We start from the raw sequence: 17,798 nt of genomic DNA on the forward strand, positions 1-17,798 counted from the left end.
TGTATTACATTGAGTGTTCTGCGAATGTTATCAGTTATAGATCGCCCTGGTATGAAACCAGATTGATCATTGTTAATGTAATGTGCTATAACTTTATCCAGCCTTTCCACAAGAACAGTAGAAAAAATTTTAAAATCATGATTTAAAATTGATATAGGGCGATATGAAGAAGGATTCAATTTATCCTTCCCTGCCTTATGTAAAACAATGACCCTAGCCTCTTTCCAAGAGTTAGGTAATTTACCAGAAGTCATTATAGTGTTACAGGTGTTTAGAAGATGTTCCGAAATCTGGTCTTTAAAATGCTTGTAAAATTCTATTGGGAAGCTGTCTTTTCCTACAGCTTTATTATTTTTAATTTTTGTTAAAGCTGCATTCAGTTCTATCTAATTAATTGGCCTGTCTAAAAATGAAGCATGGTCCTGAGATAGGACTTTATTGAACTTAATAGAATTCAAATATTTGACTGCTGCTTTAGGATTGGGGTTAGATGTGGCATACAGGTTTTTATAGAAATGAAGAAAAGAATCAACTATATCCTTTGAGTTGGATACAATCTGACCAGAAGGTTTTTTAATAGCATGGATCAAAGAGTTTGATTTCTGATGTGCAATCCTATTTTTCAAAAGTTTAAGAGATCTGGATGATCTAGTAATGTATTTTTGTCTTGTATAATAATTCTTTTTGAATAGCAAAAGTTTCAACTAATTCTAATTTTTTCCTTTCCAAATTTAATTTTTTGAGCATTTTCTTGCCTCCATATTTCATGTGTCTTTTTTCTAATAAAGCTATTTTTGACTGCAAATCAAGAATATTTTGTTGTCTTTCTTTTTTACATTTAGAAGCAATAGAAATCAGTTTACCCCTTAGAACTGCTTTAAAGGGGGGCGGGACGTCGCTCTAAGATGGCAGACGTGCTTTGAGTTAGCTCTGCTCTCTTTGCCTCCTTTCCTTCAATAAAAATCGCTATGGACATCACCAAAAGGCACAAACGATGAAGAAAAGTACCCGGAAGACGCCTAAACCATCAAAACAACCAGTTAAGTCAGTTGAAAACTTTTTTCCTTCCTTATCTTCTAAAACCATTGTGGGAGAGACAGGGCCCTTAACACCAGCTAAAATGGCCCCCGTTACTAACTCTTCCCAAACAGAAAATGACTCTGACAAGAATGGAGGCCCAATAACAAAGAAAGATCTGTTTGTTTTCAAAGAGGAGATATGTAATTTCTTTACAAGCTCAATGACAAGCTTGCTCCAGCCAGTTAATTTAAAACTAGACTCACTAGCAGCTGAATTAAAGGAAACTTCTAAAGTGGCAGAAAATGCCACTGAAATGCTCTATACTGCACAAGATGAAATAAAATCACTGCAACAGTTTGAAATGAGGGCGTCAGAAAAAATCATGATGCTGGAAAATCGCTGGAGAGAAAGGAACCTCAAAATTAGGGGGGTGGAGGAGGGCGCGGAAGATAATACTTCCCTAACCAAACTGGTGGTGGAATGGCTTAACAAATGCATGAAAAATGATGGCATTTCGCCTAATAACATATCTAAAACATATAGACTGGGCTCAAAAGCATTGGGGAGAAACAGACCGAGGGACATCCTCGTGCAATTTAGTTCCCTGGAGGATCGAGACGTTATACTCCAAGAGGCACGTAAAGCTGACTTCAAATTTAAGGGGGAAAAAATCCTTTTCCTCATGGACCTTTCTCCAGAAGCTATAAAAAAAAGAAGACAACTGAGAATGGTGTCTACGAAGCTGTTTGAAAAAAAGATTAAGTTCCGCTGGAGTCCAGCCTCTGACATAATGATCTTCAAAAATGGCGCGCTTTTCCAAGCGTCTGATGGCATTACGGGGAAGGCTTTACTAGCAGCTATGAACATCGCACTCAACCAAGAAGAGGAGGAACAACTGCTTGCAGTAGATAGACATAACCTGACTGTATGCTGTTTTCAAGAACTGGTGCGGTCCCCATCAATTCGCTTTGGTGCCGGCAATTGCCAGTTGTTGTTTTTTTTTTTTTTTTTTTTTTTTTTAGGATGTCGAGGTATGAGGAGCCGAAAGACAATATCTGCTACTGACCAAAGCTGCCAAGACCTATAAGTTCTGTCATTATATTTCTTTAACTTTATATATGTTATTTCTATGTCTTAAGTATGCTGATTCACTTTAAACCGCTCTGTGCAGAAGCGGCTCTTCGGGCATCGCCATTACGGGTAATTGCAGGACTTTACCTACCACTGACTACAGTCGTTAAGCCTTCGAAGTACTGCTATTACATTGCTTTAATTTTACTTATCTCTTTTTTAAGTCTCAGGTTTGCTGGTTCACTTAAATCAGATCTGTGCAGTAGCTCTTCTTGGGCACTGAGTTCTCTATTTCAGCAAGTTAAGTTCTGTAGGCTTGATTTTTGAAGATAGCACAGGTTGTTAATTATAATATTCTCATTGTTTAAAACACATAGTTCGGTTTAAAACCTCCAGGAAATAGTGATATCCTACTCTACTAGTAATGCATGTATTCTAGAAGTGAATTATTATTATTTAATGACAGGGTTATTCCTGTTTCTACTGTGTTTATAATTGGAGCAAATATTTTTTTTTATAGATGGAGGGGATAACAAATAGGTTGCTGTAATAATTTTATTAATTAATTATATTAAGTAAATCTTACTGAACCTACTGAACTCTGACAAGCCAAAGAGTAGTCCATAGAATTTTGTAAAACAGTAAAGGGAGGGGAGAGAGCACTTATTTTGAATTCCAACAGATTTATAGTGCCCTCCTCGTATTCAAGTGTAATTGTACTTGGCCTAAGGTTTGGTGCAATTATACTCTCAGTTCCTTCGTGTGAGCTTTATGTTTAAAGGCTCTCTTAACCCTCTCCATAGGTAGAGGGGTGGAACTGAATCCCATTATTTGAGGATTTTGTAAATTGTTAAATAGTTTTTTCTTTTTCTTTTTACTAGAGGACATAGTAAAGGTTTAAAATTTTGTTTATTCTGGTTGTATATGAATCTACTCGGACAAGCTGTCAAGTTGAACTATATTTAAGAAAGTTGAAATAATATTGAGTACAAAAATGTCTAACCACATAAAAATAGTATCTTGGAACTGCAGAGGTCTAGGAAATTGTATCAAGGTTAAAAGAATTTCAAATCTTATGTATAAAAAGAAAGCTAACATTTTGTGTCTACAAGAAACTCATTGCAAGAAAGTGAGTGATCCCATCCTAAAATCGAAATGGTTCTCGCAAAGCTTTCAAGCACCAGGCTCATCCAAGGCGAGAGGAGTTGCCATACTGATATCTAAAAATATCCCCTTCCATTGTGAAAAAACTTTAGTTGACCCCCATGGTAGATTTCTGTTCCTTAATGGTATTCTTGATGGCTCACCTTTAACTATAGCGTCAGTTTATGCCCCAAATAATAACCAAATGGAATTTCTGGAAACTGTTTTTTCAAAATTAAATGAGTTCAAGAAAGGAGAAGTAGTGATTGGAGGTGACTTTAATCAAATAGATGATCCTAAGCTAGATAAAACCTACAAAAACAGATTTGAGGCGACAAGGGTACAAAGCAAACCTAAACTGCAATCTTTGTTCTTAAAATATGACTTGAATGATGTGTGGAGAACACTGAATCCAGGTGTAAAACAATATTCTTTTTTCTCTCCAGTCCACAACATCTATTCTCGTATTGACTACATACTCATGTCTGTTGGTTTGCTGAGGCATACAACCGAGGCTGAAATTGGCTCCCAAACTTTGTCAGATCACGCAACTATTTCAGCGTCCATTGACTTACATAACAGAGAAGACACTAGCCACTCATGGACCTTAAATTCTTTATTATTAAACGACCAAAGTTTTTGTGAATTGGTTATTAAGCAGATAGAAGAATATTTTCGTTTTAATACATCATGTGGGGTAAAACAGGAACTTGTGTGGGATGCATTTAAAGCAGTCATGAGGGGTAACCTCCTCTCTCTGGCGACTCACTATAAAAGGGAAAAACAAAAAACTATAAGTGAACTACAAAACAAGATTAAAACCTTAGAGCTGAGGCATATGCGATTTGGTGGGGAAAAAACCTTTAAAAAGCTAGAATTTGAACGCAAAAAATTAGCTGTATTGGAAACTTCCCAAATCCAAAAACAATTAATGTATTTAAAGCAGAGGTATATTACCAAATCTCCCAAATATCTAAAACTACTAAAAAATAGGATAGTCAAAAAACAGAATTCTTCGTTGATCCATGCTGTAAAATCCTCAAAAGGCGAGATGCATTTGAAAACAAAAGAAATAACGGCACAATTCCTAGAATACTATAAAGAGCTATACAACTCTAATAATCCACAGATGAGTAACATTGATGACTTCCTTAATAAAATTAATTTTAAAACCAAAATATCAGAAGAACACTTAAGTCTTATGGAAAAGCCTATTGAGAGTACAGAACTGCAAAAAATCATAAAGACTATGAAAAATAATAAGGCCCCAGGAAATGATGGCTTGACATCGGAATTCTATAAAAAAATTTTACCTAATATTTTGGTTCCTCTCCTAGATACATGCAATTCGGTGCTTGCCAGAGGTTCTATGCCTGATTCATGGAAAGAAGCAAAAGTGATAGTTCTCCCTAAACCAGATAAGGATAGACTAAATGTAAGTTCTTACAGACCAATCTCTATACTCAATCATGACTTTAAAATTTTTTCCTCTACTCTAGCTGCCAGACTAAATAAAATCATTCCTAACTATATTGATAAAGATCAAGCTGGGTTTATCCCGGAAAGATCAATAACAGACAACATAAGAAAAAGTCTGAATATTATAAATTTTTGTAGGAACACTAAAACAGAGGCAGTCATGCTTTCTCTTGACGCCGAAAAAGCCTTTGACAAGGTGGAAATTCCTTTTCTGAAAGAGGTCCTAAAGAAAATGGGATTTGGCCCCAATTTTTTACGCTCAATACAGGCTATTTATGAAGAACCCAAAGCTTTTTTGTCCATCAACAATCATAATTCCCAGAGCTGGACACTTTCCAGAGGAACTAGACAAGGATGCCCCCTATCCCCAATTTTGTTCGCCTTGTCTTTAGAACCCCTAGCCATGGCAATAAGATCTGACCCCGATATAACGGGAGTGCTTATTGGCTCTCAAAAAACTTCCTACAAATTAAGTCTGTTTGCTGACGACGCAATTTTTTACTGTACAAATCCTCTGCTTTCTTTAAATAAACTAATAGCCTTAATTAAAGACTTTGGAAGAGTTGCAGGTTTCACAATAAATTTTCAGAAATCAGAAATATACCCTATTTGGCTAGGTCCTGACCTAGAATCTAAGTTAAAACGCGAATTTCACTTTAAATGGGTGAAATCTCACTTTAGACACCTAGGTATTTTAATTCCTCTGGACCTGCAAAATCTTTTTAGAGATAATTTCGATCCTCTGTTAAAATCTATAACAACAACTTTTAAAGATTGTGAGAAACTTTCATTGAGTTTATTAGAAAAAATAGAACAAATTAAGGTTTTTGTCCTACCAAAATTTTTATTCTTATTTCAGAACCTCCCCATTGTCATTAAACCAGAGATTTTTCAAAAATGGAAATCATTATTTTTGGATTTTATATGGGCAAAGAAAAAACATAGGATAGCCTACTCAACCTTAGTGAAACCTTTGTCACAAGGTGGGCTAGCACTTCCAGATTTAGAGAAATATTATTTGGCGGCTCAACTAAAATATGTTTTGCTATACACTGTTCCTCAAATTGATAAGGATTGGGTACGTATAGAGCAATCCTTTATTGAACCAAATTTATTGTATGAAATAATTTGGAACAAGCCTAATCCACGTAATTCTAGTCTTCAATTGAATCCTTTTCTGAAATTAACCCTGAATATTTGGGACAGATATAGAAATTTATTAGCACCCCATCCCTCTCCAGCAACAGTTTTCTTGGGGCAGGACTGGTTCCCTGCAGCAAAAGACAATTCAAGTTTTAAGAACTGGAGAGTGGCAGGTATACTCAGATTTAAACACCTAATTATAAATAATTCAATGAGACCATTAAAGAACCTGGAAAGAAAATATCTCTTTCGGGCCGACTGGTTGCAATACAATCAGTTACATCATTTATTGCACAACCCAAATATTTTGTCTCAATTAAATAGACCTTTGAAAGCATTTGAAGAAGCCATAATGGACCCAATACCCAAAATGAAAGGAAAGACTGCTGTTATCTATAAAGAACTAAGTAATTTAAACATGCCTTTAGACAGCTCAATTATGAAGGCTTGGAACAAGGATTGTGGGACTACTATCAGTTTAGAATGTTGGTCTAAACTCTGGTCATCTTATTTATTTCATAACCCCATATTGAATTTGAGGCTACAAAACTTTAAAATTTTCTCCAGATGGTACCTGACACCGCTACAGATTTTCTACGCCAAAAGATCAAAAGATGCCAAATGCTGGAGAGGGTGTGGCTTCCAGGGCTCATTTATTCATTGCTGGTGGGAATGCCCTGTTGTGATGGAATTCTGGAGGAAAATTTTGCCCACTGTTGAACGTATAATTGATCACAAAGTGCCCTTCACCCCCGACTCCATTTTGCTTAACCTTTGGAAAAATGGGGAAATGCCTAAGCATAAACATGAATTGGCTTCAATGCTTATTTTAGCCGCAAAATTATTAATAGCTCACCATTGGAAAGCCCCTGTCTTGCCTTCTAAACGTAATTGGTTTCTAAAAATTTGGGACCTAGTAGTAATGGATAAGCTGGCTACTACCATAAAAAATTCTGAAGCATCAGATAAAGGTCTAGATAAAAACATGTTTGTAGAGAAATGGTTTCACTTTTTTGCTTATGTACAATCTGAACAAAAAACATTGTGTAAATTACCGGATAAGTATTTAACTTTTGCTTTATATTAGAAATACACTCTGCATATTGTATTCATAACAGGATGGCTTGTAAGGTAGATTCTATGGTTATTAGTATTATAGTTGATGTTTGTTGGAATGTATTTTTGTTTTTAATTAATAAAAAGTTTAAACTCCAAAAAAAAAAGAAAGAAAGAAAAAAGAACTGCTTTAAAAGCATCCCAGACACATTCCTGAGAAACTCCACAGTTCGCATTAAATGAAAAGTTTTCTTTAATTTGTTGTTCAATTTCTTCAGAAATTGCTGAGTTGGTTAGTAATAATTTGTTTAGAGTCCATCTAGGCTCTTTATCGTCTGAGTCTTGTGAGGTTACATCACATGAGACCCAAGCATGGTCAGAAATGTTTCGCAACCCAATGGAGGCATTAGAAAAGTTATTCATATAAGATTTTGAAACAAAAATAAAATCAATCCTTGAATAAGTCTCGTGTACCGGAGGAAAAAAAGTATATTCCCTGGCACTGGGATTTAGCGTACGCCACACATCTACCAAATTGTACCTATCCATAGTACTTTGCAAAACAGATGTGTGTAATAGAGACGGGGCAGGTTTCCCTTGCTTGTATGTTTTATCATAAAGTGGGTCTGAAATTAAATTAAAATCTCCTCCAATGATTACTTCCCCCTTTTTGAAAGCGTTTAGCTCTTCTAGCATATCCTTAATAAAGTCTGTCTGTGCTGAATTAGATGCGTAAATTGATGCTAGGGTGATTGGAAAACCTTATGTTTTCATTGTAGAGCTTAGTGGCAAAGAATTTTAGTTTTTTTCTTTTCTCCAGTGCCTCGGCTGGCAAATCCAGCAGCACCAGCACTTTTTTGCCCACCTTGTGCACCTTGTCTTCTAGCCTCCTGAAGGATCTTTTCTCTTGTCTTAGGATATATGAATTGGGCTAGTATACCCCTTGGTCTTCCATTTCACGCCATCACTAACGGCCCCAAACGCATTGCCTTAGCAATGGCAGGGGCTGCACTGTTTTCTTGTGCAAACACCCTGGCTAGCCATTTAGATAGGAATGTAGCTGTGTCAATATTTTCCTCCACTCCTTCTTTGATCCCCCGAAATTTTAAGTTTAGAGCCCTCCAACGATTTTTCAGAGCTATCACCCTGGTGTTAAGTAGGGACTCTTTAGCCTTTAGCTGTTTTAATTCTGATTGTAAAGCCAGCAAAACTTCAGCGGTGTGTTCTGCAATTTTAGCAGTTATTTATAAGTCATTTGCAACTTCTTCCACCCTTTTATTAATTGGCGCTAGTAAGCTCTCTACAGTTTCTTTGAAGTAGACATGGATATCCTCCCTCAGCTGTACCCATGCAATAATGTCACCCCATCACTTCCATCTTGGCCTGTCTACGCTGGCTCACAATTTGCTTCCCAGCAGAATGTATTACAAAGCCCTTTAAAGCCCAATATGGCTTTGGCCCAGCGTACCTTGAAGACCAACCACTTACTCCTGTACAAACTTACCCAAGTGCTATGATCACCTTATGGGGTCCAGTTTCAGAGTTCAGGTGGGGGGCAATGCAAGAGAGGGCCTCCTCAGTTCTGCACCAAAACTTGGCTCTCCCTCTTCCAAGATATTCACGAGCCCCCCACTTCAATCAGCTGGTGAAGACTTCTTCGATTCTTGTTCCCTCAATGACCTCTCCTTCCCCTTATTATGATGTATGCTAATTTGCTGCTCACCCTCTACCTGTATGTATGGAATGGTAACTTCCATTTCAATGTATCTGAAGAGGCATGTGTGCACGTGAAAGCTTATACCTTGAGTAAAACTTTGCTGGTCTTAAAGGTGCCACTGGGCTCAAACTTTGTTCTGCTGCTTCAGACCAACATGGCTACCCACCTGGATCTGCCCTACGTCATAATTGCTTTTATAATGCACAAATCTTTATTTCTTTACTGATTTCATATAATGTTTTAAAATGTTCTGATTTTAAGTGCTAGCTGCCTTGGTGGCCCTGTTTGGGCTGAGAGGTGGGATATACATTTTTGTAGATAAAATAAATATACACGAGAAGAAATGTGGCCTCTATTTTTCTATGAGCCAAAACAGCATCCCTACTTTTAAAAAGTCTCACACTTAAATGGTAAACTACTAGAAGATTTCCCTTATCATGTTAGCTGCATGTCATGTTAGCCGCCCTGAGCCTGCTCCGGCGGGAAGGGCGGGATATAAATAAAAGATTATTATTATTATTATTATTATTATTATTATTATTATTATTATTATTATTATTATTATTATTATTATTATTATTGTTATTGTTATTATTGTTATTATTATTATTATTATTATTATTATTATTATCTTTTTCATTAAGCACGTCCTTGTTTTATGCTGAGTGCACATCTAGTCACAAGAAGTCTTTATCCCCAAGTCCCCTTGTTCAGGAGGTATATTCAGCAATGCAAACTGTCAGTTCCGCAATCTACCTACCTTTGAAAAAGCTTATAATCTGTTATTTTCCAAAACAGTCCAAAGATAGTAGGGGAGAGGGAACTGAGTTGTGAAAGGTTATTCACATTTCATGATATCTACACAAACCCCTTTCATATTCTCACCTTGGATCAAAGTAATCAAAATTAGACAGAATTCATAAAAAATAAGATTAATCACTTCCTCCTATTTTATTCTGGCTCATGAAATCAATGGTTATTTTTAGCTTACCTCACAGTTCCTGAGACGGCGAGCCCAAGCAGGTGCATTTGGGGGCAATGGCTGAGGAGAAACAGCAAAATGGTCTTCCAGTACCCTGAAAAATGATACAAAAATGGATAGACAACCAAGCAAAACCTGGATAGTCAGCCTAAACACACATATGGGCAATACTGCTGATTTATAGTGTTTCAATGCTTGGGACAGATATTTGCAAGGCAGATCTTTTTATAAAGAAGGAGACCACCAACTCCAAGGCTAAAGGTGCTATCATATCAAAAGACTACCTTGTCTATTTTCCGGTTCAACATTAGGAAGAACTTCCTGACCGTTAGAGCGGTTCCTCAGTGGAACAGGCTTCCTCAGGAGGTGGTGGGTTCTCCTTCCTTGGAGATTTTTAAACAGAGGCTAGATGGCCATCTGACAGCAATGAGGATCCTGTAAATTTAGGGGGAGGTATTTGTGAGTTTCCTGCATTGTGCAGGGGGTTGGACGAAATAACCCTGGAGGTCGCTTTCAACTCTATGATTCTATTTTGCTCAAATTACTGAGATGGGGGTGAGGATGAGATTAAAGAAAATGATAGAATGGGAGAAGGATGAATAATATTGCAAGAGGTTACAGTGGATTGCTTCTCAAAAACAATTTATTGAAGGAGTTTCATGTATGAGGTTTGAATAGTAAAAACAATCAAACAAATATACACATTCTAATGAGAGAGAAAAAGAACATGATTGTGATAATGCAATGATGGTTTAAAATGGTCTCAAACAGGCAGGGGGTTATTCTGTTGTATTTATTTTATAAATGCCATTTCAAAAGTTATGAGCCTTTGGGAAAGGGTAGGTTATGAATTAAAATAAGTCTAAGCTAAATAGCCTGCCCTAGAATATCATAAGCTAGGGCATGTGAGGGAAAGGGTCAGAGGACAGCATTTACACTTTTTCTTTGTATTCCTTGCTCCGTTGCTCTGTGGAGTATGTGTGTGGACATTTTTTTCATTTTAAAATATTTCTGTTGTAAATGCAAGTATCACATAGACTCCCCATGTGCAAACATATTATCTGGAAAGGGTGTCAGGAGAAAGGCTGACGGTAGTTCAATATATTACTATTGCCCAGGAGAACTCAAGCGTGCCAGGCAGCTGCAGGAAATGGGTGCTCTAGCTGGAGTGTGAAATTAACTAGCTTGGGCTTGAAACTGAGCAGGATCAGAACTTGAGTGGACTAGTCAGACAGAGGTTCCCCTTGCTGCAGGTATTATTGACTAGGTGGTGGTGAGCCTACCAACCCTCTGTGAATCAAGGAGGATTTGAAGAGCAGCTGGGTTGCCTATGGGAGACCTGGGACAGCTGTTGAGTGCTCAGACCATTTGGAGGGTGAACTGGGACAGGGACTGCAGTTCAGTAGTACCACTTCCCCACACCTAACAATAATGACCTACCTGGCTGTTGTCTTTTTCGATACCGTGAGAGATGCTTCAGGATGAAAGATGTAACTCCTTGTATTGTCAGCTATAGCAGCCACTGCCACGGTTTGCAAATTCCCATCACAGTTTGTCTCCTGTGAAACATCTTTTTTAAAAAATGGAACAAATATTCCTCTTTAATAAGTATACAATGACTCAGGGACGCTTGTGATGAATCGTATTTCAGAACGATGGTGGACTGCTTTTTCTATCTGAAGCATGGATACAATTTGCCAGACCTTCAGGAACACAGGGGTGTTAATTGTAGACAGCCTCCTGTCATGAATTTTTCTCTAATCAAATCAAATGACAGAGGACAGAGCTCTGGGACTTTGGTCAGGGAAATACGAAGAAGATGACTGCAGATTTATACCCCACCCTTCTCTCTGAATCAGAGACTCAGAGCGGCTTACAATCGTCTATATCTTCTGCCCCCACAACAGACACCCTGTGAGGTGGGTGGGGCTGAGAGAGCTCTCCCAGAAGCTGCCCTTTCAAGGACAACTTCTGTGATAGCTATGGCTGACCCAAGGCCACTCCAGCAGCTGCAAGTGGAGGAGTGAGGAATCAAACTCGGGTCTCCCAGATAAGAGTCCAAGCACTTAACCACTGCACCAAACTGGCTCTCTAGCCCTAACCACTTCACAACTACAAACTCCTTCTTATCGTACAGTACAGGCTTTGCAAGACTGGCACACAATTCTGTGCCTGTTTCTATAGTGTGTTACAAGGGATAGGCAGAAATCTCAAGTTACAGGGGGACAAGAACAAGACCTTGTTCCAGTTTGTGCCAAGCACAATTCACCACTCACACTTCCCGCCTTGCAATAACAACTTCTGTACAGCCATAAGCACAGAGCCATGTCTCTGGTGAGAGAAAGGGAAGCAATCTCTCTCTCAGGCCAACCTTCACCAAGTAAGTTATAAGAAGATAGCCTCATGGAAGCACAAAAAGATGGGTCATACACACTGTATACGAGCAGAAATATCTTGTTTGGGGGTGGTGGTTAAGGATTTCTTGAGTTTGTGTATTCCACTTTGAGTCTCAGAGAAAAAGCCAATAAGCTCAGTAAATACAGAAAAGAAATAAAAGGCCTGTTACGGAGGCATATGTTGCAGTGCCTATTGAGAAAGGGATCTCCTAGAGTTCCTTCTTTGTTGCTGTCATTCCATAGATACAGCTAGACAATCAATCATAATGAATGGAAGAGGGAAGAGACGCCTAACAGTAGTAGTAGATTGGAGTCCTCAACCATTTTGAGCCTGCGGGTGCTGCTGGAATTTTAAGAGTGGGAAACGAGAGGCCCCTCGACATGTCTGCCACAGGAGGTTGAGCTATACCAAAATGGTTGCTTCAGAAGGCTGAGCCGAATGGAATACCTCCAGAGCCAGTTTGGTGTAGTGGTTAAGTGTGCAGACTCTTATCTGGGAGAACCGGGTTTGATTCCCCACTCCTCCACTTGCAGCTGCTGGAATGGCCTTAGGTTAGCCATAGCTCTCGTAGGAGTTGTCCTTGAAAGGGCAGCTGCTGTAAGAGCTCTCTCAGCCCCACCTACCTCACTGGGTGTCTGTTGTGGGGGGGGGAGGGGAAAGGTAAAGGAGATTTGCTTTGAGACTCTGAGATTCAGAGTATAGGGCAGGATATAAATCCAATATCATCATCATCTTCATGATCATCTTTTCCTTCCTTCTCCCAAGAAGGAGATCTTGAAGGAGAATGGAAGCACATACTGGCTAAGGAAAGTCCAGATGCTTACTAGTTCTCTTCATCCTCCAGTGGCAAACCTTTTCATTTGAATGAGGGAAGCCAATAACAAGCCCTGCCTTAAAATGGTCCTGCTCACTTTCTGAAAAGCTTGGTGGGTGCCAGGGGAAGAACTGGCAGGCACCATATCACCCATGGTCACCACCACTACAGGGAACCCTGAAGTACATGTAGATCTGTCTAGAGCCCAACCACTGTTGTCAAAAACTTGCACACCAAATTATTGCAAAACATGATTTATCCTAAAAAGTTGTTTGAAAGGCTTTCTTTCAAAGCCTTTTTTTCTTTCAAAGGCTTTTTTTGAAAGCCGCCAGCCTGCTTCGGCGGGATACAAATTAAAGATTATAATAATAATAATTATTATTATTATTCTTTGTATTTACAGATGTGCTAGATATATGTACTGTCAGAATTAATGTGCTAGGTCACAGTTTGTAATAATGTACAATGGTACAGCACCAAGCATAACATGCATTTCCTTGAAAGTCGCACTGAGAGTATGGTGGTGGTGGTGGAAAGTGCTGTCGAGTCATAGTTGACTTATGGCAACCCCACAGAGACGGTTTGCCACTGCCTGCCTCTGTGGAAGAGAGAGAGGAAAAAAGGATGCATGTGCAACACCTGTAATGATAGCCTGTTTCTAGAACTGAGAAAATACAGTACAGTGCTAAGGTGGTTACTGGCCTCAAGTAAGAGCAGTGCAGGTAAGTAGTCAGTAGTAAGAAGAGTGGGCAAGCACTCAGCTGCCTGCCTGGGACAAACTGTTATTCACTGCAGGTGAGTGGCAGATGTGACTGAACTAAACTACTGAGACACATTTCTTCCACTGCACCCCACGGCAGAATCACTTTTCCAATTTTAAATAGTGGTGACCAATCAACCAAAGTCCCAATTTCAATGCAAACCTATAATTAAGTTCTTAAAGCCTGTAAATACAATTATATACTGAAAGTATACTTTCATGAACCAGCACAAACCTAATGTTAATGGGCTGGATTCTTACCATGCCACTCAAGTAAGGATGGGGCGTTCTTCTAATGCAAGGACTTTCTACTGGAGGACCAGCCTGTTCCACCAGAGAAGACTGCACGCTGAAGCTGAGGGAGATGGGGGGGTTTTATGTAGCAAAATTTGTACTCCACCTTTCTGCCCTGATAAGGCCCCCAAGGTGGCTAACAAATTAAAACATGCATAACAAAACCTCCTTTTAGGATTCAACTCACTGTGTTGACATAGTAATATTCTTTACTTATGCCAGCCTGAACTTGCTTCCACGTAATGCACAGAGATGCTGAGAATGGGGTTTACATCTCTCAAGTACAATTCCCTTACCTCCCGAGCTACTGACATCCAAAAGCTGGCCTTGAGGAATAATCACTTGTGCAATTCCTGGCTGAGCAGAAGGAACGACATGGAGCACTTGCCCGTTCTCGGAATGGCTGGCCACAATCATCTTTGAAGCAAACAAAGAAGAAGGTTCATGGGAATTATGCATTAGTAGGATTTAACTGACTGTTTGGCACAGCTATCACAATAACTTCTTTGAAGGTATGAAAGTGTTTATGCTTGTTAGCCTTCATGTGTTAATTGATTAAAATTAGAAATTATTCTGCTTGAACAGAATTTAAGGCATGTGTGATAACGTCGTATCAAATCATTGTAAAACATTTAGCAATACGAAATTACAGAGAATGACCTGAAACTTTGTTTGGAACACTGATATAAAGATGTGGCTGTATGCAAATTACCAAAGGGTAGAAGGAAATTGTCAGATTATTAGCTAGTTACACCACAATCCAAAAAACATTTTCCTGGGAATAAGCCCCAATTAGTAGACCTGCTTTCTTAATCGCATGTCAATGACAATTCATCAGAGAACTGTAGATTAAAATGGAATGGAGAGAAGGGACAAATAAAGAAAATTCAGAGCAAAGCTTCATTTCAGCTGAAAGAAGGGCTACAACTTTGTTTGAAATGACAGGTTCATTTATATTTTATAAAATGATTGGGAACCGCTAAACTCTTGCTCTGAATACAAAAGTGAAACAAAAGCCTACTGAGATAGATTTGTTGATGGAAAACACCTGCACCAATCTCTCAACTGTATGAAAGCTAGTAAGAGAACAATCCTTGTGATGGAACCGGCCCGATTCTGCCTTCAGACCCGGTCCCGTCAACTCCCTATTGAGTCGCCAACTCCTGGAGGGAGCTATTTCTCCGCCCGCCACTTGGGCTCACTGCCACCACCTGCTCAGTCTAGGGGTTCAGATTGAGAGGAACAGGACTCCCAATCCCCCTCTCCAGCTCTGAGGCCAGGCCTCAAGGTCCTCTGCCACCCTGTACTTGGATATCACAGAGACCACAGCACTTCTTCGGGGAACCCCTGGAGGATTGGCACCTTATCCAACTGCATGCCTTCCCCGGGGCCCCCTTCATAAAGCAGCATGGTCTAATGCGGTTGGGGATCTATGTGTTACAGGGTTTGACTGCCAGCATTCAAAACAGTAAAAATGTTTAATAAGAAGAGAAAGAAAAAATAAAAACAAAACCAGTTACATGTAAAAGTTTAGCACAGCACCTGAACAGCAACAAGCAGGACAAATAAAAGGTAGATTTAAACGCATCCTCTCGTCCCTGGTCTAATGCGGTTGGGGATCTATGTGTTACAGGGTTTGACTGCCAGCATTCAAAACAGTAAAAATGTTTAATAAGAAGAGAAAGAAAAAATAAAAACAACAAAAACAAATAAAACAAAAAATAAAAACAATAAAAACAAAAACAGTTACATGTAAAAGTTTAGCACAGTACCTGAACAGCAACAAGCAGGACAAATAAAAGGTAGATTTAAACGCATCCTCTCGTCCCTGGTGTAAACTTGCCCCACCTTGTGAATGACTGCCTGGGGTCCCACAGGCAGGAGCCCACTGGCTGGCAACTTCTCTTCCTGAGCGCCAGCCGAGAACTGCCCTTTTCCCGCCTAACTCAAATAAAAAAACAAAAGAACTTCCTGCCCCTCTAGGAGGCTTTCCCCCTAGAGTTGCTGGTTTAACTCCAGAAGGGAGGAGGGAATGAGGAGCAGGCTAAAGAACTTCCTGCCGCTCTAGGAGGCTTTCCCCCTAGCGGCGCTGGTTTAACTCTGGAAGGGAGGGGGGGATGAAGGCTAGGCCACAAAGCCTGCTTTAGTAGTTTCATGTTCCCCTCCAACCAAGCACCAACATTAACTACGATGGCGTTTCTCCACAATCCTAAACAGGTCTACTCAGAATCCTATTCTGGTCTGTTCAGTGGGGCTAACCCTTCCACTCTAAGACTCAAAACACATCTAACAGGCACATGTGTCAAGATGTGCTTACCATGTGAGTACTGGACCCCTCTAAGGATGATACTTCATAAAGGGAATGGCAGTTTTGGTCTACAAGTTGAAAATCTTCCACAGGGGGTGCCTGGCATAGCTGTATTTGTGCATTCGGTGAGGGAGATGCATCGTCTATTGTTTGCAGGACGCCATGTGACACGTTCTGTCCAAATGACGCGTTCTTGCTTTCCAGACATGTTAGATGCTGACAAAGAGAACCAAAATTTCCATCAGTCCTCCTGCCCACCCCCAAAAAATTCTTGCATGAAGCAACTGCACTGTATTAAGATCCTGCTTGCTCAAAGACAATTTCAGTTTGTATTTCCACTTTTGCAGACAATGAATGCTAGTGGATGATTTCTACACAAAATGCCACCAAGCATCAAAGCTGCCTGGAAGCTCTACTTTTTACCCCCAATATGTGCATTTGAGCTATAGTGACCCACCAGTAAATAAAATACAACTATGATTTTTAAAAAATAGCAAAAGATGCAATAGCTTGTAGCTTGTCTAGCACTAGAGTCCCAAGCATAGGACAGTCACACATTGCTCCCCAAAGAGTTCATGCTTATAAATATTCTGCGCAAGATTGTTTGTAAAGAAACCCATGAGAGAACGGAATATCTTTCCCTCTGCTTCTGCATCTAAAGAGCCTGTTACAGCACAATCTAAAACAGAGTAATGAGCTTTGGAGGGCGTAACTCTGATTAGTTAAACTGAATATAATATAAACTGAAATTGTCCGCTAATCGAGTGTACAAGTGAACTTTTATTGAAACAGATAGCGCAGGTGTACATAAAGCAAGAGGGATCCTGCACCAGAGTAACAGGGGTATGGCTTCAACAATGTAAGCAGTCATTTCCTTTAAAGGTGCATGAAACAGATAAAAGACACAAAATCCTTTATTTGTGTGGGCCTTATGCTGTTTTGTACTCCGAGCTCTCTGCTCACAACCTGAGTTCGATCCCGGCGGAAACTGGGTTCAGGTAGTCGGTTCGAGGTTGACTCAGTCTTCCATCCTTCCGAGGATGGTAAAATGAGTACCCAACTTGCTGGGGTGGGGGGAGTGTAGATGACTGGGGAAGGCAATGGCAAACCACCCCGTAAAAAGTCTGTGAAAACATCTTGATGCAACGTCACCCCAGAGTCGGAAACGACTGGTGCTTGCACAGGAGAATACCTTTACCTTTTTTGCAGAATGTGTGTGTGCTGCTTTTGTATTTTTCACAGTTTCTGCATGTGGTTGTACATTCCAATTTTACTGAAACAGGTGTCAGTCAGAGACTGACTGAATGGGAAACATATTTGGGTTAAATAAGCATGCAAAATAATGAATATTTTTACTAGAGAATAGAAAGCTGGATTCTGCCTAATCTTATCTAATTCCCCTCCTTACTATAGCCCCTGTCCAATATGTCTTTTGTCCATGTCAATCTCATGATCCCCAGTATAGCTTTTTGATGTTCCTTTCCCTGCCCTTTTCACCAGTGTAAAAGCTGGTTGGATCCAAAGCAGAAAGTGGGGTCACTGACCTCTGGTTGGTGCCTGGAGATCTCCCACTAGTACAACTGACTTCCAGGTGACACCTGGAGAAAATGGCTA

At 39.6% G+C, this 17,798-nt stretch overlaps 1 protein-coding gene across 1 annotated transcript in view; it reads right to left on the bottom strand.

Annotated features, from left to right (window-relative positions):
- Positions 1 to 17,798, bottom strand: part of CARF (calcium responsive transcription factor) — a 44,147-nt gene that overhangs the window by 20,768 nt on the left and 5,581 nt on the right. Inside the window, exons 3-6 of the mRNA XM_060257089.1 lie at positions 16,194 to 16,400; positions 14,173 to 14,293; positions 11,052 to 11,181; positions 9,621 to 9,705 (exon numbers count right to left, since the gene is read on the bottom strand). Coding sequence (XP_060113072.1) covers positions 9,621 to 9,705; positions 11,052 to 11,181; positions 14,173 to 14,293; positions 16,194 to 16,400 — 543 coding nt within the window. The remainder of the gene's footprint in view (positions 1 to 9,620; positions 9,706 to 11,051; positions 11,182 to 14,172; positions 14,294 to 16,193; positions 16,401 to 17,798) is intronic.

The sequence above is a fragment of the Heteronotia binoei genome, chromosome 16 (genome assembly GCF_032191835.1).
Source record: "Heteronotia binoei isolate CCM8104 ecotype False Entrance Well chromosome 16, APGP_CSIRO_Hbin_v1, whole genome shotgun sequence".
NCBI lineage: Eukaryota > Metazoa > Chordata > Lepidosauria > Squamata > Gekkonidae > Heteronotia > Heteronotia binoei.